This window comes from Podarcis gaigeae (assembly GCF_964106915.1).
Source record: "Podarcis gaigeae genome assembly, chromosome: 4".
NCBI lineage: Eukaryota > Metazoa > Chordata > Lepidosauria > Squamata > Lacertidae > Podarcis > Podarcis gaigeae.
The window spans coordinates 41701057-41728203 of record NC_139677.1 but is presented as its reverse complement, the minus strand read 5'-3'; the positions used below and the strand labels follow the sequence as shown (position 1 = coordinate 41728203).

The 27147-nt window shown below is 42.0% G+C and overlaps 2 protein-coding genes and 1 long non-coding RNA gene across 7 annotated transcripts in view; 2 read left to right on the top strand and 1 right to left on the bottom strand.

Annotated features, from left to right (window-relative positions):
• Positions 1-12: 12 nt before the first annotated feature.
• VEGFD (vascular endothelial growth factor D) lies at positions 13-14885 on the top strand. Its single transcript, XM_083734522.1, has 7 exons — positions 13-714; positions 6507-6717; positions 9550-9740; positions 11105-11253; positions 12441-12538; positions 13722-13917; positions 14213-14885. Exons 1-7 carry the CDS (start codon positions 631-633, stop codon positions 14337-14339), a joined length of 1056 nt encoding a protein of 351 aa, XP_083590648.1. The 5' UTR covers positions 13-630; the 3' UTR covers positions 14340-14885.
• A 1701-nt stretch (positions 14886-16586) lies between these two features.
• Positions 16587-25647, top strand: ASB11 (ankyrin repeat and SOCS box containing 11). 2 transcript variants are annotated; one of them, XM_083734554.1, is made up of 7 exons: positions 16587-16953; positions 19805-19884; positions 20895-21002; positions 21610-21760; positions 22780-22914; positions 24290-24481; positions 25120-25647. In XM_083734554.1, exons 1-7 carry the CDS (start codon positions 16776-16778, stop codon positions 25242-25244), a joined length of 969 nt encoding a protein of 322 aa, XP_083590680.1. In that variant the 5' UTR covers positions 16587-16775; the 3' UTR covers positions 25245-25647. The 2 variants fall into 2 exon arrangements, with proteins under 2 accessions (XP_083590680.1, XP_083590681.1); XM_083734555.1 differs by lacking the exon at positions 16587-16953 and adding an exon at positions 18178-18406.
• LOC310842548 overlaps positions 24460-27147 on the bottom strand; it is a 9565-nt gene continuing 6877 nt past the window's right edge. For 3 of the 4 annotated variants that reach the window (XR_014563194.1, XR_014563196.1, XR_014563197.1), the window contains 3 exons: positions 25795-25911; positions 25210-25263; positions 24460-24591 (listed from right to left, as the gene is read on the bottom strand). This is a non-coding gene — a long non-coding RNA (uncharacterized lncRNA). Of the gene's footprint in view, positions 24592-25209; positions 25264-25771; positions 25912-27147 lie in introns of all 4 variants that reach the window. The other variant, XR_014563195.1, reaches the window with a different exon arrangement.

Here is a 27147-nt window from a genome sequence, read left to right as displayed (position 1 = left end):
ATTGCATCGGTTAGTTTAGTAAATGCTACACCATTGGTAGGGACAGAATGGGATAGGAGCCAACATGTGACTCTTGTTTTCTGCCAGTGTCTGTATCAGATTTAAGACGCAGGCTTCTGCAGGCTTCCATGAAGGCTGTGAAAAAAAGTTTCAATACAGAGAGTTGGATTACAGCTCTCTCTAGCTCAAAGCATCGGCCGTTCTACTGCTGTCTTAAAAGGAAGCTTGTAACATGGAGCACCAAACCCCCTCAGCAGATTTTAAGCTTTCCTGGACCACGAATTAATTTTGAGTTTCTCTTTGTGTCCAGGTGGGAGATGGATTGATTATTTTTTTTAATAGACTGGGACCTGTAGTTGCCTGCTTCTGGAAACATTTTTTTACTTTTGTATTTTTATATCTAAAAAGTACCTACAAGAAAGAGATGACATTGTTTAAGTGAATTTTACTCTTCTTTTTTAACTGTGCTGTTTACATCTCGTGTATACACTTTAAGTTTACGTGGAGAGTAAGATTCTGGGTATGCATTTTTAAAAACATTAGCAGTTTGTAGAGAAATGAATTTCGAAACGTTCTTCTCCAGCTGTGTGACTTCAACTATATAGCAAAGTGTGGACGTCAACCACAAGGATGTACAAGCCGTGGACAACTGTAAACATATTTATAGTGTCTTTTCTACAACTGCTGCAAGGTTCTGAACATGGATCTGTAAAGGTAAGTGGGCTTTATTTTGGAATTGTCTGCATCAATAGGAGTCTCGAGACCACATGGGTTTTCCTGTCTGAAACGATCTTTGGACTACAGTGGCACCTTTTAAAGTTCTTTCTGGGGTGACTCTTATGTATTGCATAAATAAACAACTTCAACACATGTAATACCGTCAGAGAAGATTTAACAGCATGGTCCAGCCAATTTAAGCATTTTTCTGACCTGCCAGATTTCCAAGGGGAAGACTAAAGTGCATATTCAACTAACCCATTGAAATAAATAGTATTTAACTTTTGGCTGACTTCTGTCTTAAGGAGTATATAGAAAACAGTAATGTAATGAATCTACATACACAGCTGATTGATACTTTTCTTTTTTGGCCACTTAAAATATATATTGTGTTAAACGATAATTCATTTTCAGCGGTGGCACATGACCAAATGGGAACCTTTTTGAGAATTCCAGTATGACAGAACTTTTTGCAATAACATATCCTTCTCTTAAATTGTTTCATCCTCAGTCAGTGCTTTTGCTGCATCTCTCCAAACAATTTGTGCATTATCTGTAAGCCTTCCCTTTCTTTGGCAAGATTAGGAAGGTTGTCTTTTTGACCTATCAGTCACTCTGTTTTTACATGGATCCACTTTAAAAATAATTAGGTTTTAAATACTGTTCCCAAATAACGTATTTGCTACTGCCCTTTAATATCTAGTTCCTAGAAGTTTTTGTCATTCCAGGACATTGTCAAATGTATGTGTGATTAGAGAAACTCCTTACTGCTGTATAATGTACCAATCCAGTCTGAATAATTAAGGCTGAATTCCTGTGTGGTTTGAGAAGTAATTCTTTGCCAGATCTGATATGGGAAATGCCTTCTAAGGTTGGTTCATGGTGTAAGCTTTCAAATGATAATATTCTAGCCTCCCTTACAACTTCATTGTGTAAATAGCATATTTACGAGACTTTGAAAGTTTAGAAAAGGTATCAGTGTTCCTCATTTCCTTAACTTGTTACATTCTACTGTTAGCTTCTTCAGTAAATCAGAAAACTGAATTGAAGATTCAAGCAAGAATCCTGTTATGTTTAAATTAACGGGGGTGGGAAGGGGAATGCAACTGCTGGCATTTGGCAAAAATGTGAATCAGTCAGGCCCCAGGGTATTTCTGCAGTACAATGATATAATGCCAATTATATTGCAGAAGCAACATGGATATACTGTGTAGGTCAAACTAAAAAGAGAGAGAGGGTAATCATTACTTTGTGCTAGGGTAGAAGTCAACCTTTCTGGTATCCTCCATGAAATGATTTCCTTTTATCTTATCAAAATGCATTTATTGTTAATAAAATTAAGGCTGCCAACTTATGCTATGCATAATTGCTTGGGAGTGGGCTCCACTGTTGACCGTCCTTGCATAAGGATTGGGCTGCCAATGATTTCTACATAGGAACGAGAAAAGGCTACTTTGTGCTTTCTGTTAAATCTCCGGAGGTTTTGAAATCGTTATTTTTTTACACCAATTACCTATTATTTGCTGATTTTTCTATAGTTTGGAATATATTTCAGCTGATGCAATTCTATACCTGCCTACTCAGAAGAAAGGCCCATTGAATTGCAGGGGGCTTATTTCCAGGTCAGTGAGTACAGAATTGCAGCCTGTGGCTCAAAAGTGCTATGAAACATTTTGAGCAGCAGGTTATTCTAAATCTCAGCGACATCAAGCAGCTCTTCTTTCACGTAGAACTATGGGCAGCTTGGTGTGAAGTAGATTGATGGACCGGACTGGCTTTACTATCCTCTTGGCAGGGATCTTATGCTACAGAGAAGAGCCCAAGCTTAAATTATGTCCTTTCTGTAGGGCAAGTGCCTTGAAACACCTATGTGCAGAATTCCCTTTGAGAACATAAGAAGGTCCCTGCTGGATCACACCCCAAGACTCATCTGGTCTGCCAATGGGGGACCCTGTTTTAAAATTTCCCAGCAGTGTGTGGCAAAAAGTGTTGGTTTCCCTCACCGTATCATATTACAACCGCAATGTGTGTGTGTGTGTGTGTGTGTGTGTGTGTGAGAGAGAGAGAGAGAGAGAGATATTTCCTGAACTTTACACAATGACTGTAACCTGCCTAATTAACATGGGCTTGGTCCCAGTGTGACAGCAAGTTGAAGCCTGTGTTTCATTAGACAAAGAGAGAGGATCTGCCTGTGTGTGTGGCGTTAGGACCAGAGAGGTGTTGGAGTTTAAATACAGCTCGGTGCTGCGTACCAGAATCAGTCAAGTCCAGCGGGAGTGCCTATATAGTTGGCCTCTCTCTTATGTAGTGTTGCTGTTCCTGTAGCCCCCAAATGCTGGGCTTGGCACTCAACTCCATCACTTCACAAAAGGCCAGATACTGCGCCTTCTGGGAAAAAAGAGGAACCATTGCTTTGACAGTGTCCCTGACCTGTAAAGACAGCTGCTCTGGTTTGGCCCAATTCAAGCAGAGCTCCTCCCACAGGCTTGGGCCAATAGATGGAGAGACTACAGAGGAAGTTTTGGAAGAGCTTGGTATGAGCTTGGAGAGACAGAACAATGCCTCTCTTGTTGGGTAGGGAGAGTAGCCAGCAGACACCGGGTGGGAGAAAGTCGAATTTAATCATCTCCAGGAAGCAGCAAGGCAGAAGAAACACTGTGTGTGTGTGTGTGTGTGTGTGTGTGTGTGTGTGTGTAGAGGCTCTTGTCTGGGCAAAGTAGCTTCAGGGTTCTCCCCTCTTAGCATTTGTGAACCTAATGAAAGGCAGTGACACCCTGGGCCGGCCCACCCATGAGGCAAGGTGAGGCGATTGCCTCAAGTGGAAGGATCCATAGCGGCAGAGAATCCCAATGTAGATCTTTATCCCACCCCCATTTCCAATGTTGCTCTTCATTCCTCGCTTCTTCCCTGATTCCAAGCGGGAGTTCAGAGCCAATGTCCAGGCTTTCCTTTGACAAAAGCCAGGATGTTTGCGGTAAATCTCCATCTGCCTTAAAAAGGTACTTGACCCTATGGTCATGTGCACTGAGCAAAGAAGATTCAGGCTGTTTATTGAGAGGTTTTTTTCTCCCAGACAGCTGTTCCAGAAAGAGCTACGAGGGGAAGTTTGGCAAAGCCAAATCTGAAGAGCAGGTGCTGTAAGAGATGGTTTCTTCAAGATGTTTCTTCTGCCCTAGGGGAGAAGGAAGCACTACTTTTCAGGGATCCAAATCTGACTTCCAGGCTTGGATAGTCAAGTGGCCCATTTTTTTTTTTTTGTATGCAGTTTTGACTAATGTATTCATTTTTGCAAACAGTGCCCCCACATTATCATTTTTGTCTTTCCCCCCACTAATATATTCATTTCATGCACACCTTCCCCTTAAGTATGCTTTGTTGTAAACATAGTTTGGTGGGAATTCAGAATAACTCGGTCGGTAGAGCATGAGACTCTTAATCTCAGAGTCATGGGTTCAAGCCTCACACTGGGCAAAAGATTCCTGCATTGCAGGGGATTGGACTAAATGACCCTTGTGGTCCGTTCTAACTCTACAGTTCTATGGAGTGCTGCATCACAAAATTCAGGTAAGTACGAATTTTAAAGGATGTCTGTGTTTTAGTTCTTTTATTGTTTCAGAAAGTGAAAACTTGATAGTTTCACCTTTAAATGTGCACTGAATTTAATTTCTGCTCCCATCCCTAGGTGGCCAGCTATCACACCCTGCTCTAACCCAGTAAATAGCCAGGCCACCTCAACACAGCTCAACTGATTAGCCATGGGGATATTCTCTATGTACATGCCTGCTTAATTAGCAAAATTTGAGAGATGAGAGATCAAGCTTATTTTTCATTTAATACAGCAATTGGAAACACAGCCCAATGTTCCAGGGCTACCGCCACAAATTACATTTCATGGCATGTGCTGTGAATATTTATTTCCTCAGGAGTTAAGAAATTTTGTAAAGTACACATGTTGTCAATGAACATATTTATTGGCTTTCTGAACCCTCTGCTTCTTTCAATTCCTTGTGACTAAAAGTCATGATGAGCAACGGTTTCTACATAAAATAAATGTGGTCACAATATTCCGGAAAATTGATCCCATCAATTTTCCTGAGGAGTGCCATTCTTCTTTGGTAGGTCTTGAAAGAGAGCCCTCTTTTGTTGGCTGTTACCATGCATCATGTTTTTAAAACGGCAAGAGCAGATAAAAAGCACATGTTTTTTAACATCCCACTGCATGTCCTTGATGTACTTATCACTTTGAGGGGGAGTGGGGAAGGTAAAGGGAACTTGGAGAGCTTTATCCAGCCCATGCCTTTTTTGTTCATGAAAATGAGTAGAAAGATATGCCCTCCCTTTCCGGTGCTTCAAAGTTCACAAGAAATTGTGTGTTTTACTTGGTTTTTAACGATGTGGCAAGCTGTTACAATAAATCGAAAACAAAAATCCCAAGACACAGTAGCTAAGGAATATGAGTAGCTTTCAGCTATTTTATATATTCCATTTTGGGGGGAATGTGGCTGGAGCCACCAACCAGGTTCTTTTATCTCCTGGATTGACATTTTTGGTACTGCTTGGTCATAAAAATCTTCCACATGCCAGTGGCATGGCATTGTACCCTCTGTGTGTGTGCCAGGTTAAGGAGCTTCTACAGCTTGGTTCCTGGGTTGGTTGAAAGCAAACCATGTTCGATAAATGTCCTCAAATAATTCATAATTCCCCGTGAGTCAATGCTGCAGAGTGTGAAGACCACGGATGCAACTTCAGGAGACAATAGGGTCTTCTGAAATGGAGGAACAATCTTAAGTTCCTAAATCTACCTCCCAGTTCTTCTCTCACTGCTCTCTTGTTATATGCTGGACCAAAAGCTATGACTTTTCAGTCTCCCTGGGAACCTAATAGGAAGACACAATCTGTGTTAATGCTGTGAGCTCTTTCATCTTGTGCATGCAACAGTATGCTTTACACATCAAGTTAACTGTAAAATGTTATGGACATTGTTGAATGTTTTTCATGGCTACTGTAAGTCAGTTCTTCATGATTCTACTGACTGGATATATGTTTGTTTATCCCAAGGCACTTCTTGGTATGCTAGGGGAATTCTTTGTATTTTCTATGATTAGTAATTCTTGGTCAGATTTGAACAAGGGACAGACTCCTGACATTTTGGATCATTTATCCAGCAGTATCTCAAGGAGCACCTCTCTCCTTATGAATCGACTCAGACCCTGCAACCATCATCGGAGGCCCTTCTTTTTGTGCCTCTTCCAGGAGAGGTCTGGAGGGCGGTAACACGAGAACAGGCCTTTTCTTTGGTGGCTCCCCATTTGTGGAATGCTCTCCCCAGGGAAGCTTACCTGGTGCCTTCATTACATATATTTTGTCACCAGGCAAAAACATTCTTCTTCTACCAGACCCTTGGCTAATTAAACAACCAATGGCCTTTATTGCTTTTGTTGTTAGTATGCTATGTATTTTTGTGTTTTTATATTGTAAACTGTCCTGTGATGCTAGGATGAAGGGTGGTATATAAATTTAATTAATTAATAAATAATAGAAAAACCATGGGCTGGTGATCCCATATCTGGCATCCTTTGTAACTAATTCTTTAGTTACAAACCTTAGAAAATAACACCTCCTTTAATCCAAGAGTAATTATTTAAGACACCCTGATATATATTTTTAAGTCTATATTTTTACAGTCTGTATTACATTGGCACATTCAACAGAAATGTGTGCTCTTTGCTACCTAAGGTCTATATATGTAGGCACAGGGCTGATCTTTTGTTTTCGCCCCTTTCTTACAGAGAACATCACTTTCTGCCCTGGAGTGGTCAGAGCAGCAGATCAGGAAAGCTTCTAGCCTGGAAGAGCTTCTTCGCATCACACACTCTGAGGACTGGAAGCTTTGGAAGTGCCGGCTAAAGCTTAAGGGCATGGCCGGTCTGGATTCCAGATCAGCCTCGCATCGCTCCACGAGATTTGCTGCTGCTTTCTATGATATTGAGATACTAAAAGGTAGGCTCACAGTTTATGAACTGAATATTTCTGGATCCACAGTGACACATGTCAGGTTGCTGTCTTGTTTGTATGCAGAGCTGACCCACCCATGAGGTGGCATCCTGCAAGCAGCATCACCCCTCTTCCACCCCGCAGCTTTGCCACTGGTCTTCTCCCTGGTCTCTAGCAGCTGTGAGGGACTGGCAGCAAAGCTCTGCAGAACATCTCCTCTCCTACCAAGTTTGTGAGAGGAGAGGCATCGCTGACAAGTCAGTGGAAGATTCGTCCCCCTCACCGGGCAGTGTGGTGGGGCTCTGGTTGGCTTCTCCTGAAGAGAAGAGCCAATGCTAACTCCACTGCTGGGCAGGAAGTGGAAACCAAAAAAGGCTCTTTCCTCACCACCAGAAGAAGACTTACAGAGTTTGCGCTCGCATCCGGGTGGGTGGGTGTGTGGCGGGGTGGTGGCTGTGAGACGTTTCTCTTTTTTGTGTGTAAGTTTTTTTTATTTGATTTTTAACAAATATAAACACATATAAAAATAATTCAAGATCCATATATCAAGATTGCTCTGAATCTCCTGACTTCCCCCCCCATCCCTTCCATGGGTCCTAATAATAATAATAATAACTGGACATCAATACTTACCCAAGTTTTAACCATCCAAATTATCCATACTTTTGTGAGATGCTTCTCCTCAGGTATCAAAAGGTCTTTGGACACCCCTGTTTTTATGTGAAAGGCAGGTTGTTATGTGTTTTTTGTGCCTGAAACACACACACACACACACACACACATTTGCTGATGGGTCTGCTCCTTGTTCATAAGGTTATGTCAGTGCTCTGAGTGATATAAGCAGGAAGCTGTCTTTTTAAAAAAAAAAATCCATTTGAAAATAAAGTAAAATAATATTTTAAGAAGTCGAAAATGGTACAGTTAGGAGTCACCATGTGTCTAGAGATGTCACAGACACTGTCCAATATGTATTGATATAGTATAGCCACTATACTGAAAGCATCCCACAATCGTGTTTGTGGTGCTTGTTTGGCTGGGAGGAAATGATACTTTGTCGGCAATAAAGCAATGGATTTTTTTTGCTTGGGGTGCTACCCTGGGAGAAGCTGCATGGATCCCTGGAAGGAAAGCAGAAGCCATGAAGCATTTATTCCATGATTTAATGTGCTCACCTGGAAAGGTGTCTACAAACTTGCAAATTCACACCCTGAAAAAAAACAAAACAAAAAATTCAATGTGCTGATAGGGTGCTTGATCGAAGTTCTGAGTCTGAAGTGCAGACAGGTGTCAAACCCATTGTTGCAAGCTCTGTATCAGGCATTCTGTCTCATGTGTGCTGAATGCAATATGGGCAGTGGCCTTACGTACCAAAGGAGACAAAGAGGAGGAATGTCCTCTAAACCTGCTACAGACTTCTTTAGATTTTCTGCACAAAACTAGGTATTTTTCTTTGTTTCCGCTCACAACACAGTTCGAGCAACTCTGCTCTAAACAAAGCATTTTTCCACTGCAAGGAAAAATGTAAACAGACAGCAATATTTAAAAGGAATGTGCCAACAGCAGCTTGAAATGCAGAAACATTCAAATGCCTGTTTTTATTAGGTGTGCCCTGATGTAAAACACTTTATCAGCTTGGACTTTTCTGGGCAGGAGCTTCCTGGACATCTGTTCTTACAAAGAGTGGAAGAAACAGAGACCAAAACATTGGAAAGGATGCCATGGGCTCTGGTCATACCCTACAGGTGTGCTGTGGCATCTGCATTTTTGTAGTTAGACCAAGGGTTGCTAATTCCTCAACTGGCCCTTATAGCTCTCCCTTTTAACAGCCGTTTGATCAGGTGACCAAAGAGCAGGTCATAATGTCTGCCGCCATGTTATGAAAAGTTTCACCTGCCCCCCTTTGAGCTCATCAGATATTTGCTAAAAGGTCAGGAGAAGGCCAGACATTATTCCCACCCCTTTTCTGGCCAGTTACATCAGAAGAGCTTGACTGGATCAGGCCAAGGGCCCAGTGCAGTCTAGCATCCTGAACTGACAGTGACCCAACCAGATGTCTTGGAGAAACCCACAAGCAGGGCCTGAAGGTCACCATGTTCTCCTCAGTTGTGAGTCCCTGCAACTGGTCTTCATAAGCTTCATGTCACCCCAAGCTGGATCCCATGATGGCATTGGATCATCAGTGTTGGGCAGCATTGTGTGGATCTGGCAGATCATGAGGTTAGTTACCACGGCCGTCCTGCACCTCTAAGCGGGCTGATAACAGAATCTATCATATCTGGGTTTTACAGAACACATTGTAAAGCACAGAAAGGATAAGGGGAGAAATTATAACTACATCAGCTATGGCGGTCAGTTGGTAAAGCTCTCACCTTGATTGAAGCAATTCAGAATTGAGCATGATCCCTCTCTTTCCAAATTGCCATTTCAGAGGTGAGTGTGCATCCCTGCAGGCCAACAGGGGACCATCCAAACACAGAAAGGAAGCAGAAACTGGTTTGCAGCAGTGCCAGGTTTTTGCAGGGAAAACTCATGGGAGAACCATGCCCATCAGACAGCCCAGTGAGGACTGAGCATGGCCATGAAATGTTGACTGGCTGTTTCAGGGGTGGGTGGGAATGAAATACCATGGCGGAGGGAGCACTCCACTCTGCTGCATTTAATTGCACAACTCGCTTGGCTCATTTATATTAATAAACAGCAGATGTCATGATGTTGCTTTCCCCCCGTCAGAGTGCAGTGCTGCATCTCAAACAGGACTCAGAGAGCAGGCCAGTGAGCTGGTGAGTCCAGTTGTGTGATGACAACTGCTGCTTTTAGAATGGCTCCCTTGTTCTCCAGTCATAGATGAGGAGTGGCAAAGGACTCAGTGCGTGCCGAGGGAGACCTGCGTGGAAGTTGCCAAAGAGCTGGGCACGGCCACCAATAAATTCTTCAAGCCTCCTTGTGTGAATGTCTACAGATGCGGAGGCTGCTGCAATGAAGAGAGCCTAAGCTGCGTGAACACCAGCACATCTTACATATCCAAAATGGTATTTGGACTTTTTTCTACTCTTCTGCAGTTTGTTTCTCCTTAACCGTCAACTCCTATGCAGGTTGACTTTGAAGCAAGCCCCTCTTAATGGAATAGACTCATAGATAGCTCTTTCCTAAGTAAGTGTGTGTAGGAAGACCAGCCACTCAACAGGGTGTCCTCTGGCGTTGAACTCCCATCAACCCTAGCTGATAGGAGTTGTAACCCAAAACACGCAGAGGATGCCATGTTGGGGAAGAACAAGGCCACGAAAGTTGCCCATAGCTATGAATCTATTCACCATGGCAGAGCAAGTGAATGGCTGTCCCACATTCACTCATGTCTGTAGAACTATAGACCCACAATGTGAAGAGGAGGACATGGGGTACATGTTAGACTCATACCCATCGCATCTCCTTAGGGGCAAATTGTAAAGCGTGTTCTCCATAGCAGAGAGCACGTGTTGCGGTTGGGGAAACAGGCCACCCTGCAGTGACTAGGCAAATTTGGTGAGGAACCCAAGCCTCTAAGTGGTTAACCTTGGGTTGCTGGGGAGTTTTGATTGTTGCCAATTTGGAGGAGGGGTCAGAGTCTTTAAATACAGGGGCCAGACGTAGGACGTCCTCTTGGCCATTTTGCATTGGATCACCCGCCCTCCCTCCCTTTTATAGGGTGGTTTTTCATGATCGCTTGACCTTGCTATGCCTGTCATGGGGTCGTTCGCCTTGGTGTGGGGGCCTGGTAGGAATTTTGCCATCTGGCTGATTGGCTGGTGCCATTTGGTTTTTGCCTACTGCGTAGCAAATCATCACAACTTGTAAGGTTGGCGGTTAGGCATTGGTTAAATTGGTGCTTGGAGGGGTAAGTGCCTATCCCTCCAAATGATGCGGAAAGGGAATTCCGTTAAAGGAATCCAGGGGCTTGCCATTCTTTTCGTCCTTGTCCCCGGAGTCGGACTTGGGCCATGCAAGCCCCACCGGAACATGAGGGTGAGAAGTGATGGACTGTTGCCCAGCTTCATTTTCTCACCCAATACTTGTTTCCCACGCTGGCTTCCGCTGGAATCCGGAAGTCAGCTCTGTCCCTGGGGCAAGGACAGATAGTCATAACCAATGCCTAAGCAACCACTCACATTTTTTGTATTTGAATAAAGTTGTGGCCAAAATTATGCCAAAAACCTTAAACAAAAAATCATGTGTGAAGTGTGAATTTTTTGGTGGGTGGCATTGTGGGACTCAACACGCAACTGAAGATTCCTAACATGAAGCTCAATCCTCTATTTTGCTTCATTGAGCAGGAAATGTGGAGACTATTTAACAATGAGGGGAGGCTATTTAACAATGTGTTTTAATAGTGTAAAAATGCTGTATTTCATCTTTCCAGCTCTTTGAGATTTCAGTTCCTTTAACAAATGTGCCAGATCCGATTCAAGTCAAAATTGCAAACCACACCAGTTGCAAGTGCTTAACAAATGCTCAGCGCCCATCGTACACTATCATACGAAGATCTGTTCAATATCCAGAAGAGGATAGGTAAGATGGGCAGTCTTCTCTCTATCCCACTTTTTTTTAAAGATACACAATCAGTCATGAAGCTTTTCTGAGTGTTCATGAATTGTATGCTTTGTTCCAAGATCAGTGGTTATCCGATGTTTTTAAAAAGTATGTTTTTCAATGCTACAAAGAAAAGTTAATGACTGCTTGGAAAAACAATGTAGAAATATGTTACTTAACATATAGACTTCTCTTCTAGCAGCATTTTTAAATTACTAAGCCATCTTTAATATTTACATTTTTAAAGAAGAGAGTCAAAACTGTCACAGGCAGCTGTGACAAATTAATAAACAGCAGGCAGTTGGAATGTATCGAGGCCCCAGTTTGATGACTTAGCAAATGTAATTCCTTGAACTGTTCCTTTGACGGCAATGAGGCTTCTGGTCGAAGTTCCTAAGACACGTCTCTAAATGCAGAAGCTTCTCAACAGACTGTGAGCCCCAATACACCACGGCCATGTGCCATCAGTCTACTTAACTCAGCCTTTCCCCAACCTGGTATATTCCTCATGTTCTGGGCTGTAACTACCATCTGCTTCATCCAGCATGTTAGTGCTGGCTGGGTGTGATGAGAATTGTAGTCCAAAATATGTGGAAGGCACCAAATTGAGGAACCCTGGTTTAATGTATTTGACTAGGTGTAGGGACACGGGTGGCACTGGGTTAAACCACAGAGCCTAGGGCTTGCCGATCAGAAGGTTGGCGGTTCAAATCCCCGTGACAGGGTGAGCTCCCGTTGCACGGTCCCTGCTCCTGCCAACCTAGCAGTTCAAAAGCATGAAGTGCAAGTAGATAAATAGGTACCGCTCTGGCGGGAAGGTAAACGGCATTTCCGTGCGCTGCTCTGGTTCGCCAGAAGTGGCTTAGTCATGCTGGCCACATGACCTGGAAGCTGTACGCCGGTTCCCTCGGCCAATAAAGTGAGATGAGTGCCCCAACCCCAGAGTCATCTGTGACTGGACTTAATGGTCAGGGGTCCCTTTACCTTTAATTAATTTGACTACCCCCCCCAGCAAGCTGGCTCTCAAATGCCATTTTTGCATGTATTTATTTGAATATTTATATACCACACTTCCATAAGAAATATATAACGAAGCGGTGTGTATACATCAGTTACTTTTTAAATGTGTTCTTAACATATTTATTTGGCCTTTTGTTTTCTTCTAGTTGTCCTCAAATAAACAAACTGTGTCATAGTGGCTGGATGTGGGACAGCGATAAATGTGAATGTGTTGTAGACAAAGATCGTCCTGGCAGAAGGGAAGGTATATACTAGTACTACTTATATACTCACTTTAATAGCGAAATCTGGACCAGTTAAAAGAACAACATAACAACATTATGAATAACAACATTATCAAACTGGAATAGGTGGGTGGGGGAATCTCCCCCACTTCTGTAACTCTGTATCCAGGAACAAAAGAGTGAATCTGGGCAGATTGGTAGTTAAAAGCATTTTGCTTTTGCTAGAATCAACTGAAATGAGAAGCTCAATCAGACAGAAGTAACACTCCTTCATTTGAAGCAAAGCATTTGTCCTCCTCCCAGATACTCCCACCCAACTTTACATGCGCAGCGGGATTATCATCGTCGTCATCATCATCACTGATTATCCTAGGCTATGTGCACCTGGAAAGATAGTAAAATCTGGGCAAGTTTCAAGAGCAATTTCCTCATGATATGGCATGAGAACCTGATGTTCAAAGCAGGTGGGAAGAAAATACTTACCAAGTGATTTCTAGCCATTGCTGAGACAAATACTGCCCCACCCCTGGGAAGAGAAGCAACTCCAGATAATTGTGATTGCAATTAATGACCTGGAACAAAAGCGCTGCACAGCTAGCGCCAGATGTTCAAGGGTGCTTTGCACTTTGTTTTTCCTAAACAACCACACCGCCCCAAAGCAAACCATGTGGGAGAAACTAAGGAGGAGTTTGTGAAATTGTCATTAGGGTCTTCTGTTCCAAAGGGGGAAGGCAAAAAGCCTGCAAACACAGGCTAAACTAACTCTTTAGAGCCCAACTGGAAAAAAAAAACTAGAACATGGCTGTGTATACATCATACACATAGTGCTGCAGGGGGGAACTGCAGTTCCTAGAATACCTGGGGTGTATGGTACACTTTAAATGTATGTATATTGCTGTCATGACTTTTAAAGTCCGTATCCATACAGACATTGTTTATTTCTGCTAGAATATCAGCTCCATAGTTTTAACTGTAGGTTGATAGGAGTTCAGATTTCTGGACGCACAGTGCCATAAATAGTGCATTTTATAGGTTAAGTTCAAGTCTTGCTGTACACCTACAGGATATTACCTTTGAGTGACAGTGATACCCTATATCTGTGACGTATAGTGAAATGATGAGGTGCCAACATTTTCGGAAGAGGGTGGGGAGTTTTATAAATCTCTCTCTCTCTCTCTTTCTTTCCTCCAAAACATGTGCCAGGACTCCCTCCACTTGCTGAACTTGCGATGTGTGCACCAAATATGAACTTTGATGAGGAAAATTGCGAGTGCATCTGTAAATGGAAATGCACTGGCAATTTATTTCAGAACAAAGAGAACTGCAGCTGTTACTTGTGTATGGAGAACCAAGACAGCTGCCTTCAGAAACACAAGGAGTTTAATGCAGAAACATGCAGGTAAGCCTTCCTTTACATTTGAGTTCAATGCGGCATGCTTGGTCCACACCCAGGTTGATTGATTCCCACCCCGGGTTGAAATTTGTACTAAATGATAGGGCTTGTGTAGAACGTAAATCTCCCATGTAACAAAATGATAATGAATGAAGATCCTCCATGCAATGTGGAGCCATTCTGTACCTCCTTTCGCATGATCACAATAGACATAGTCTTTTCATGCGTTCCTGTACATACTCCATGGAACAGAAGTGTGCACTTACCACATTGTCTTCTCTGACTTACTGTCTTTAAATAGCTGTGAAGACAAATGCCCATTCCAAGCCAGAATGTGCCCAACCGCTCGGCCGGCATGCTCGAGGCACTGTTGCCGCCCAAGAGGGGGAAGAAGTCCTCACGGGTCCCAAAGCAGAGAAACACCATGACTGAGCTTTTGTTATCTCCTGTACTACCACTACCACACTGCTTTGCAAAGTAGCTGCCCACCATCGACTGTTAAACAATAATAATCATGGATACGGGTGGCTTTACTGCTAAAAAATACAATTAAAATACAGTCTGTCTTCGTTATTAAGACGACGAATGGATCTGCAAGGACATTGCCACCAGACGGCTGATATATGCTACAACAAACTTCATCCTTGTTCTGTAACGGACTACCAGAAAGACCTACATTCATTGATGTTGTATGAAAAAGAAAGTGGCATGTTAGAAGCAATGGGGATATCTTTACCAAATAACTTTGAAATGCAGAGAATATTTCTATGCCTTCAACCTGCTTATTGGTCATATTTCTTTTTAGACCAACTTTTCCAGACCTTCTAAAATTTGGTTCCCTAATGTGTTCAGCACTGAATGATTCGATCTACTGTCTGTCTGTGTTTTATTATTTGGGTTTATCCTAGAACTACTGTCTGATGTGCCATATTTAAAATGTATATAGAAAAATAAAGGCACCAGTTATTAATTAATATGCATTGACGTGTATAATTTCTATTGCAAGCTTGGTCAGAAGGAATGAACGATGACTAGAGGTTTTCGTGTGCATCCTTTCATTCCATACACATGGAATAAAAGTGTCCCTACACTCCTCCTTTTTAAAGAAGTCTGTTCTACCACTCATGTGGTAACACTTGGGGTGAAGCTAAATGCTATTCCTGTGGCAGGGGATTTTTAATTTGATGCTAGGGAGAAGGAGGGGAGGTTTCACCCTTCCCTCCAGATGTAATTAATCCTCTCCAAAATCACTCATCTGCATTGCAATTAGCCTTTTTATTACTTTACACCCCGCTCTCCCTCCCAAAGGAGCCTAGGATGGCAAACAAGAGATGCAACAATAAAATTGCCTTAAAAACAATTCCAGTACAGATGCAGATGAGGAAAGATCTCAACTTAACAGGACAGAAGTTCGTAAGCAAGCGCTGAGAAGGCGTCAAAAATGGCACCTTCCTAATATTCAAGGGGAGGGAATTCCAAAGGGAAGGTGCCACAGTACTCACTAAAGGCTTGATTCTTCCATTGTGTGGAAGGGACCTCCTGATAACAGTGGTATTTACAGGAGGCCCTCCCTCACCTGTGTGAGTGATCAATTGGATATATATGGGCCAAGGCCATAAGGAGAATAATGCCATAGATCAGGACTATGCCATGTGGGGATGGGAGCTTGAACCTTTTGCCTCCATCCCAGCCATGATCGGAATTGGATCCTGCTCCCAACCCCAAGTCTGCTATTTGTAGCTGGACGGAAATCTCCCTTTGGCTCTGCTGGCTGGGTCTGCTGGGAGCTGAAGTCCAGCATGAATGGGCACAGGTTCCTTGCCTCTGGTTTAAAGGTTTGGTGGCAGAGAAAGCCAGTACTGTGTTTTTCAAATACTAGCTTCTTTAAGGGAAAGGACTGTATCTTAGTAGTAAGGCACAGTAGTAAGACCCCTAGGTATAGGGCAATATATAAATTCAATATATAAAGAATAAAATGTACCAAATGTCCCAGGTTCAATTCTGGCTTCACTAAAGAAGGCTGGGGAAAAACAAGCACTAAACCTTTTTCCCCTCACAAAGTGGTTTGACATTTGTCCAAATGGTTCTTTCTCCATAAGACTCACTTATGATGAGGTAGATGGGGGAGTTAAATGCAATTTGGAAAATGGCTTTCGCAGAATGGCAATTTTGTGGACCTGAAAATCATGCAATGAAAATGGCTTGCAGCAAATTATCATATGTGGGCTAATCTCCTTTTAGTGTTAAGGGCAATTAACTGACCACTTTCATTAATGTTTTGTGGATGTAAGTTGGTCTAGACTACGGTAAGCAGGCACAAACCTTTCTTCTGGCCTGCTAAGCTGTGACAGATTACACAGGAAAATATTGTATTCCAATAGCTCCACCTAGTGTTGTCGAGACATTATTAACAGGTTCCTAAAACACTGCAACTTCGAAACATGAATTAAAAGAAAATGTTCCATTCAAACGTCCATAAAAATTAGCTCAAACCTAAATAAACTACTATATAAATTTAGGAATGCTGAATGCTGCATTTCCTTGTGAGATCACAGGGCTGATTGTTCCTCTTTTAACAAATATTAAAATGGAATATACAAATAGAATACAGTGGGATGAAATAAACATGGATGAAATAAACATGAATTTGTACAAATCTGAACAGGAAGAGAAAAGCATTAAGCTTCTTAAAATCCTAAGCATTGTTATTTAATATCAATAGATTGCATGGGACAAAAACAGGGTGTATTTTTGGTAACAGAGGAACATCAGCGGCCGGAGAGTTTAAAATAGATGTCATATGATACCAATAATAGTGAATGTAACTTAGGAGACCTGTGAAGTTATACAAAGGGCAAAACAAAATGGACGGCAGTACGATACTCTATGCTTTCAATAACATTTATTTTGCAATCTTTGCTTTGTTTTGTTTCAAGCTCTTAATCAAAATCTCTTTGGCTTTACTGACCCATTTCTATATTGTGAAAGGGAACAGGAAAGAGGCTGCAAGGATAGCAGAAGAGATCTATGGAATAGCCCCAGGTAAAATTGTAGAGATAAATGTTTAAAAAACCTAACTGATCTAAAAAATAAATAAATCACTGAAATTGTCAAAAATTGGTACTCATGACTGCATTGTCATCAAGTAGGTTGCAAATATAAATATGTGTATGATTTTATTAATACAAGCATAAGCTAGATTGAATATGTCTAAGATGAAGAATTACAGATTATTAGGGAAAACCAATGTGCTTCAATATAAGGTAATATTTATTTTTGTTATAGGAAATAAGGTTTTCTTTTTATTGTTGTTATCATTTTAAAAGCCAGAATTCTGCAATGCTGCTATTTAAACTATTTCGGTATTTATTTAATGCAGTCTTATTGTGGGTCTGTTGCATCATTATGCATACAACAATGTAAAAGATTTAGAATATGCCTTTTCTGAAAGAAGACACTTGCTGGGAGAGTAAAATGTCTGCTCAAACAGCAGTTGCACGTGGCTTGGTTCGCTTTTATTGGAGGGATGAAACTGGATTGTTCCTGCTTTCTCTGCCAAGCAGGGCGGCACGTTTACAACTTTACTATATGTGAATGAGTCACAGAATGTTAAGCTTGGGTCATTGGCCAGATGTGTTGACTTTATGTCCTTCTGGGTTCATCTCAGTCCTGGCTTCTTATGATTCATCCATGGCAATAAAACGATGGAGAATGCAGGGATAGGGGGTTTTAACATCATTTAAACTGACATTAGCAAAAATCTTCCATTATCGCCGGCTTATTTCCTAGGCATTCTCATAGCCTTGCAAATACAAACAGTTGTGCACGGTACTAATTTTAATCTGCAATGTCAAACATGAACAGGGGAGAAAAACTGCTTTTAAATACACAATTGCAACAATGTGGCTTTTCAAATATCAGTCATGGAGACAGAATGCTCTGTAAATGCTCCAATTATAATATTTATTAGGTATAATTTATTTGTGTCTAGGCTACATAAGTATCAATGAGCTGTCCCGTCGGAGTCAGTAAATCTGTCAGAAGCAGTAATGGTTATGAATGATATTATTAATCTCTCTACATTTTATGGCCTGCAGTTCCCACTTACCTCTGCAATTCTGTAAGGTAGCATATGTTTATTTTCAAACACATCAGTTTCCCTCACTGAAGGCTTAATATTTTTTTTTTTTAAAAAAAAAACAATTTAGATGGTTAGCTTTGGGCACATGAAAAAGTGTTGGTTATCTACGCTCTTTTTCTCTGCCACGTTGCCTTTTGCCAGTCTGTCAAACTGAGTATCGTTTTTCAAAACACCACCTGACCATCAACTCTGACCTCGATTAGATTACTTACACACTGTTACCGCTAAGCTTTAAAGTTATGCTGTCCAGCGCTGCTGCATTTACCCTCAGAGCTTCATGAAAAATGCCTTCAGTACCTGGAGCCTTAAGAGGTGTACCTTATGGGAATTACATTTGTCATATGTTTCAAGGAGGTATGTTCTAGATTGCTTAGAAAACTACAGCTCTCTTTGTGCAAATACATTAGGCAGCTGCATGTAGAAAGCTTGCACTTAAAAGACGGACACGTACAGATATTTATAGCCTGGGCCTGTTCTTGTTTTCATGGTTATATTTAACCCTCATATTTCACGCTATTTTGTACGTTAATGCATCTCTTGTTTGCAGCATCACAGGTAAGGCAATATTTGCTCCTTTGAGCTTCATGGCTTAAGAGTATAAAGAGAGCCATACCCCAGTTACGGAAAATGGAAGGTGATGTCAATTAATCACAAAACTGGCACAGTTCTGCTTAATGTAACTGGAGCCCCTGCTCCAACTGCTATATATCACAATAAAAATTACATGGATTTACTGTGTGCACCTATTTATTCAGAAGTAAGCCACACTGTGCTCAGTGGGATTTGACTGCTAGATATGCATGTAGGGCCATCTTTAGCATATGCGCCGCCGGGGTGCAAAGATCCGCCCAGTGCCCCTTTTTTTAGGGGGGTGAACTCAAAGTTGCTGACCTTTTTTTGGGGGGGGGGATCACTCACCTGTAACAATGGCGCAGCAGAAAAAACTGCTTTTGTTTGACACTATGGAGTAACAGAGCAACAGAAGGTGGGTGGGGACTTCCGCTCCATTGCTTTTCACTGCCACCGATCGAGAGGTAAACATTTGGCGCCCCTTGCACCCCCAGGTAAAGACGGCCCTGTATGCATGCACAAGATCACAACAGAAGTATGGTTGTGTTCTCTCTCTCTCTCTCTCTCTCATTATTGACTCCAAATGGGCCGTGAAGGAACAGAAGTCTGGTCACCAGTTTCTGATGGCTGAGTCTTGCAAAGTGTTTAAAATGGCTGTCTACTGGGGTCTTGCAATAGGTTTTGTGAGACATGACAATTGGCAGATTGTCAGGTTGTGCAGAGTGCTTTGTGCAGCCCACATGGCTTGATTTCATTATGTTGTCAGGCAGTCGACAGGCGGGTGGCCCCACCTACTTGTTTAATTTGGCTTGCGGGAGGTGGGGGAGATAACAGCCTAATGCTCGGTTCAGACACTGTTCCCTGCCCCATGTTAAAGCAAAATCATTTGCATTGGGCCACTGATGGTGGCAAGTGGAGGAATACATATGTGTTTGATATCAGAGCATGGTCGACATCTTCTTCTTCTTCATCATCATCATCATCATAACCTATATACTACCTATCCAAGGTTTCTGGGCAGAAACTGATCCTGCATGTTATAGCAAAGGAGAGAACTTGAGGATGCCATTTTCCCTCAAGAAATGCCCAAATAACAAAACCTCTATAAAAAGGGGCATAATTGTATTTACACCTCTGTAAATCTCTGTTCTATAGACTTATCCTTCAGTGATCTTATTTTAGGCTCATGGGCAGACAGATCTCCCCTTCACGAAGCTGCCTTTCAAGGGCGCCTCCTCTCGTTGAAAACCTTGATAGCACAGGTAAGAAACCCTAATATACTTCCCTGATTTTACAATGCAATCCTACGTCTACTGAGCAGCAATGAGACTTGCCCTCAGGTTAAGTGTGTATAGGATTGCACCCCAAACATTCTATTCACAACAATGCATACAGACTACACAAATAAATTCAGTGTTGAGTGTGCAAATAAAAATTGAACTGAGCAGAGCTTGCAAAGATTGCATGAAAGGGAATAAACTAAGGGCCAATTCACACAATTACTGCAGGTTGCCCAGGGTGTTTTCACCAAGATTTAGAAACAAAAATCCACCTCCTTTTCCAGATCTGTTTATTGTAGTGGTGAAAGTGTCAATTTTTTGGAACAACACAAGAGAGGGATAAGTTCTAGACTGCTGCCTGAAGTACTAGCTTAGCAGAAGTCCAAAACCATGAATTCTTTAGAAACAGCCACATCCATAGTTTTTTTCTTCTCCCAATGCAGTTTTTCTTCACAAACTTTGCTCATGCTCACACCAGTTCAGCATCCGTAAGGAGAAATATTAATCAATTTCTTACCAGATTCTCTACTTACCTGTCTTCACACTGATTCCCCACAAAATTCTGTTTTCAGGGGAACTGAGCACATCAGTTAGTTCATATTGTGGAGAAGGCTCTATTGCTGAGTAATGTTGCTATGTTAAGTGTTTTTAAAAATTATTTTTAAAATTGCATTTTTATTTCACCTTTCCTTGAACTAATGCAGAGTGGTATCCATGTTCCCTCTATTTTATTCTCACAAGAGCCCCGTGAAGTAGGTAAGACAGTGTAGCAGTCTGATATTTTATACCTCTTGCATCCAATCTCTCTTCAGTTAGAGAAACTGGATTGCTTAAACTATGCTTGTTCTGGGAGAAGTCTTGCAGATTTCATTTTGCCGAACCACAAATCTAACCACTGGGAAAGGGTGTTTTATTTCAAGCCAATATTAAATCTATACATTATTATTTTTTGGGAACTGCTTATTATCCATACCTTTTGTTCTCAACTGTAGGGGTTCAACGTGAACCTTGTTACAATAGACCATGTTACTGCTCTTCACGAGGCTTGCTTGGGTGGCCATGTTGCTTGTGCAAAAGTGTTACTGGAACATGGTGCTCGGGTGAGTACTACCATGACTTCCTGCATGGGTTAAACTAGGCTTTATTTCACCAGGGTCAAAGACCCAGTTTGGCACACCCTCCACGCGCATTTGTGTATGCACACAGAGGCTGGGAGCTTCAATGGTTGCCCCTCTGGAGGCTTAACCAGAGCAAAAAACCTGGCTAGCCTCCCGTAGCTACGCCTTTGCTTTCCTGTACAGTGGTACCACGGGTTACAGATGCTTCAGGTTACAGACTCCGCTAACCCAGAAATAGTACCTCGGGTTAAGAACTTTGCTTCAGGATGAGAACAGAAATCGCACGGCGGCGGCAGGAGGCCCCATTAGCTAAAGTGGTACCTCAGGTTAAGAACAGTTTCAGGTTAAGAATGGACCTCCAGAACGAATTAAGTTCTTAACCTGAGGTACCACTGTATGAGAGATGCTGCTTCAAAATGGGATCTAACAGGGTAACTGTGTGCATTTTGTATTATTGGGAATGTCCAAGAAGATAATAAAAATGGAAGAGTTAAAAGTAGGCACAAATACCATAAAAAGAAATCACTAACAGGAAGTGTTTGGCTCTCTAACGGCATCCACTCAGTCTTGTCTTTGTTCTGTGTTGCAGGTGAATGCAGTCACTTTAGATGGGATCACACCTCTGTTTAATGCTTGCCGTTGTGGCAGTGCCCCTAGCGTCGATATGCTGCTTGAATTTGGTGCCCGGCCGCAACTGGAGAATCATTTTGCTTCCCCAATTCATGAAGCTGTCAAGAGAGGTAACAGTAGTGGTTTGGGACAATTTTAACTAGATACAAGAATGTCAGATTCTCTGAAGCTTGTCGGTCCCAAATGAGATTCCAACTGACTGCCTAACAAGGTGGGTCCAGCCCATTCCCCCTGCCCTCCCAGTTCCGGGCCACTGTTGATGAGCAGAGCAGGTAGAAAGCCCTGAACAGTTATCAGAGGCATTAAGCTTCATTGGTGATGCTGGGAGACTCAGGGTCACTGGATGTGGCCTCACCAACCTCAGTCTTCAACCAGCCCAGGAGTGGATCCTGTCTGTCAGCTTCCTCAACTTCCACCTAAGTCACAGTGTTAACCATTGTAGAACTCAGCAAGGAAGAGGATGGGGACAAAACCTTTCTAAATAAGTAAATAGAAACAAGGTGCGTGTGGAATTTGGGCAGGAAATTGGTGGGCAAAGAGTGATTGTGTGACAAAGAAATACAATACATAAACAAAGGGAAGGGAAGCAGCTGGAGGAGATTTTGAGTAGCAAAATGGCTGTGGGGGAAGGGTTAAGCAGTCCGTCCCACATCCTTCCTCAGAGGCAGGATTAAGGTCACTGGGGTTTAGGAATGTCTAGTTATAGGGCATTTAGAGGGTTTCTACGGACGCGGGTGGCGCTGTGAGTTAAACAGAGCCTACGACTTGCCAATCAGAAGGTCGGCGGTTCAAATCCCCGTGACGGGGTGAGCTCCCGTTACTCAGTCCCTGCTCCTGCCAACCTAGCAGTTCGAAAGCACATCAAAGTGCAAGAAGATAAATAGTTACTGCTCCGGCAGGAAGGTAAACGCCGTTTCCGTGCGCTGCTCTGGTTCGCCAGAAGCGGCTTAGTCATGCTGGCCACATGACCCGGAAGCTGTACGCCGGCTCCCTTGGCCAGTAAAGCGAGATGAGTGCCACAACCCAAGAGTCGTCCACAACTGGACCTAATGGTCAGGGGTCCCTTTACCTTTAGGCCACTTGCTGCCCCATAGTTCAACAAGGTTTTCTCCTCTCTGTGTTTACATAGGCCACAGGGAGTGTATGGAAATTCTTTTAGCCAATGGTGTTGATGTGGACCAAGAAAACCCACAGCATGGAACAGCACTGTATGTGGCCTGCGTGAATCAAAGGACAGACTGTGTCAAGAAACTTTTAGAACTAGGTACTCTGGCGTGTGTTGGGTTTTCTTGGATGGGATTGGTGGGCTGCTGCATTCCTAAACATCCCAACACTATTTCAGGAACACACTCCATCGTAAGATGGAGCAAGGCTTTCAGAGCAGCTGACCCTGTTCTGTGGAACAGCACCTCTGTTGAGATACGGCAGCTGTCTGCTACTTGTAATTTCCAGAAACCGTTGAAGACATTTTTGCTTCAACAAGCTTTTCCAGCTGGGTGTAAAGGTGTTTATTTTGTATTGTTTTTAAACCCATCTTATTCCCCCCCATTAAAACAAACTGTTTTAGTTGTTTTTACTGTATCTTTGTAAATAGTGTTGAAACTCAAATAAATAAATACAAATACTCCAAATGGCTGACAGGGAGATATATATGCAAGTCTGGAACATTCTGTGCAGACCTTGGCCTGGTATCACCTCCAGTTCCTAAGCTTCCATTTCCTAAAAGCAGGCAGAACATGTAGCCCGGCCAAGTCTCTAATACAGATGCTGAGGGAAGTTTGTTGTCGTGCTGTATCTCCGGGCCTAGGGAGACTGCAAGAAATCAACTGCCCTGGTGCCTGGGAGGGACAGGTGTCAGTGGGATGCTCCCTCATCTCCCTAAATAACATTACCGTATTTTTTGCACCATAACATTCACTTTTTTCCTCCTAGAAAGTAAGGGGAAATGTCTGTGCGTGTTATGGAGGGAATGCCTACGGGTGGCATGCCTGTGGATTTTCCTCCTCCAAAAACTATGTGCGTGTTATGGTCGGGTGTGTGTTATAGAGCGAAAAATACGGTAATTACTCCAAGCCTTGAGAATTGTCCTTGCCTGAAGGAAAAGGAGGACTGGTGTCAGTATACCTCACTTTTGGAGGCTGGAGCTAGTCTTGGTTCCAGGGGCTAAGATATTATTGTTGTTGTTGTGATGATGATAATGATGATGTCATTTTTGCAAGTAATTTTCCCTAACAGAATGCATTTTGGTATGTTATTTCCAAAATGCATTTCTATGCACATTTTACCCTAGGAAATGCATTTTGTGCATATTACTTGTCTGGAGCACAGCAAAATTCAAAGAAGTCTGAATTTCAAAGGATAGTTGTGTTTCACATATTGTTTCAGAAAGTGAGTTAAGTAAGTTTGCCTTTAAATGCAGACTCCATCCCTACTTCTCTTATCTGTTCCTCAGTTCCCGGGGGGGGGGGGGAGGGAACAAACCTAGCTGCTGACATAGAAATAGTTTTTAGAGAAGAAATTTATTCCAGCATTAAGAAAAAGTATTAAAGGAGGAAATAAAAATTCGCATTGCTGTCTTCTTGTCTTCTTTCCATGTAATGCTAACTAGTTTGTTTTCATTTCCATACATTCTCTCCAAGGAGCTAGTGTCAACCTGGGTAAGGGACTGGACACACCACTTCATGCAGCCGCTAGAAAATCCAGTGCAGAAATTGTCAACTTGTTAACAGACTACGGGGCCAGCTTGAAATGTAGAAATTCTGAATTAAAATGTGCTCTTGATCTTGCTGCACCTAATAGCTCTGTTGAACGGGCACTGTTGCTTCGGGAAGGTAATGGCCAAGACATTTATCACCGTCATGCTTCTTGCAAATTGTCAGGTCTTATTGTTGTCCACCGAGGTTCTTAGGGGTTAATTGGTTACAGGGATGTCCTTGAATGACTTTAAAAAAATTTGAGCCAATTAGATCATGGCTATACAAATGAAATATATGGAGATGGGGAAAGGAAGTGATCTGCTTTGCCTGTGCATAAAAATCTGGGAAATCCTATGCCTGTAATATTTCAGAACTTTGGGGGCTTTCATTAAATTGTAAAGCAAAAATGGAAATGGGAAGCCACCAGACAAGAGTGTAGCATTTATCTCTATATACAGAGTAGTGAAAATTTTATTAAATTACTTTGGTTTAACTAAAGCCCAGGTTATGTATTATTGTGCTTCAAAAATTATTTAGTGAGATAAACATACTGTATATTGTAATTTAGGTTCCCAATTATTCCAATGGAAGCTAAAATCTAAATTTGAATTGATGATGCTTTTTCTATCTAGCTTTTTACCTGGATTATCTGCCTACCCTTGATTCACAGTCTCCTTATAGACTAGATTTCTGCGCACTGATATATGCTGTACTTATCTCTGAGTTGACATTATTGAATTCATACTACTGTTCTTTTTTCTCTCTTCCTCCAGGCCCTCCTAGGCTGGCCCAACTGTGCCGATTGTGTATCCGAAAATGCTTGGGCCGATCATGCCTTTATTTAGTCCACAAACTACACTTACCTGAACGACTTGAAGATTTTCTTTTGTTCCGATAACCTTACAGTTCTTTGTAGGCTAACAGAACCAATGAAAAAGATTGTTTACTCTTAATATAATAAAAACCAGGGTGAAAATTAACAAAGGCACACGGGGTTTAAAACCATAATATAGGAAGCTTGAAAAGAGCATCTGTGCATTATTTTCTGTGCAAAGCTTGTTCTGGAGGTTGAAAGTTTGCTTTTCAAATGTTTAGCCAAAATGAAGCAGTTTCTATGTAATCACAGCAAAATGAACTCTAGGGTTCTTCTCATACCTTCCTCATGGTTTATTGTACCTCTTTGTATTAGTACTACTTTGTACTACATCCACAGCACATCCATGTTCTTACATTTTAACTGGTGTAGATGTTCAGTACGTCCATTAAATGTTTTTCATTTTAATTAAACACACCTAAACTTACCTGCAAGTTACTTTGTCCTTTGTTCTTTGATAAGCAGAATATATAATTCAATTGCCATATCCTTTTTTAAGACCATTAAACTTCAGAACAGGATTAGCCAACACCTAGAAGATGAAAATACACCTGGTATAACAACAAGCTCATACTATCTCATCTGCTTTAAAAGAGGAGGAAGAGGATCCATTAATGCTGGCGTTATCACAGGCACATACAGTATGAAGCAGAACAAATGGATTCACGGGAAATGGTTGATTGCTTAGTCTCTGAAAAGATAAATGACACTGAATCAGTAACATCTAGTCCATTATAGAAAACAGTTATCTTTCTGCCTGTGAAAATTACCTGTAATTTTTGCCATTAAAAGCTAACTCTACTTAAATGTACACAGAAGGGCTCTCTGAGACCAGGTGAACGTTTTGAATCTTGGTGGATCTATTTCAGAAACGGTTTTGCTAGGGTTGACATACTCCAAAAAGTAGAAACCAGGACCCCTAAGTTGAGCTTTTTTTAGACAAACCCCAAGTTTGAGGGTTGTGTGTGTGCTGTTTTTTATTTTTACAAAAACACAAATAAAAATGTGATTTTTCAATTAACCTGCTTAAGAACCAGGACAAAGCATCACCTTTCGGCGATTCCCCTTGGATGTCAATTCCGTCTTTGAAATCCCAGATATATGGCAGCCCTAGTTTTGCTCTCTTTAGCACAAAACCAGTTCATTTTGTCAAATATTAAACTTTTTGCCAATTCACGTTCACTATTTCCTGTGATACCTGTGTGCCAAACAATCTCACTATTATTTAGGCAGAGTGCACAATAATGCAGGTTTACTGCTGCATTGCTCAGAGCCAGATATGTGACAAGGTGACTTGTCTGAGACATAAGAAAATGCCCATCTAGTTTAGCATCCCGTTCTAACAGTGGATAAACAGATGCCTGTGGGAAATATGCAAGCGTCCTGTAGCAGTAGGTTCCATAACGTAACTAAATTTTAATTGTGCTTAACGTTTCAGCATTCTAGTTCATTGGAGGTCGACAAGTTCTAGCATGGGTGGGCTTTTCTTTGCCCACTTTCTCCACGCCATCCATAATTTTATAATGTCTGTTATGTCACTTCTTACTCGTCCTTTCTCCAAACAGCAAAGTCCCAAATACTGCAACCTTTCTTCACGGAGCAGTTGATATAATAAGTAAAACAGTGACTATCAATGACTTCACTGTCCAAGTGATCTCTTCTGTGTCGTCGTCATCATCATCATCATCATCATTTATTTATTTATACCCCGCCCATCTGGCTGGGTTTCCCCAGCCACTCTGGGCGGCTTCCAACTGAATATTAAAAATAATACAGCATCAGACAATAAAAAACTTCCCTAATCAGGTTGTCTTTTAAAAGTAAAATAGTTGTTTATTGCCTTGACATCTGATGGGAGGGCGTTCCACAGGACAGGCACCACTACCAAGAAGGCCCTCTTCCTGGTTCCCTGTAACCTCACCTCTCG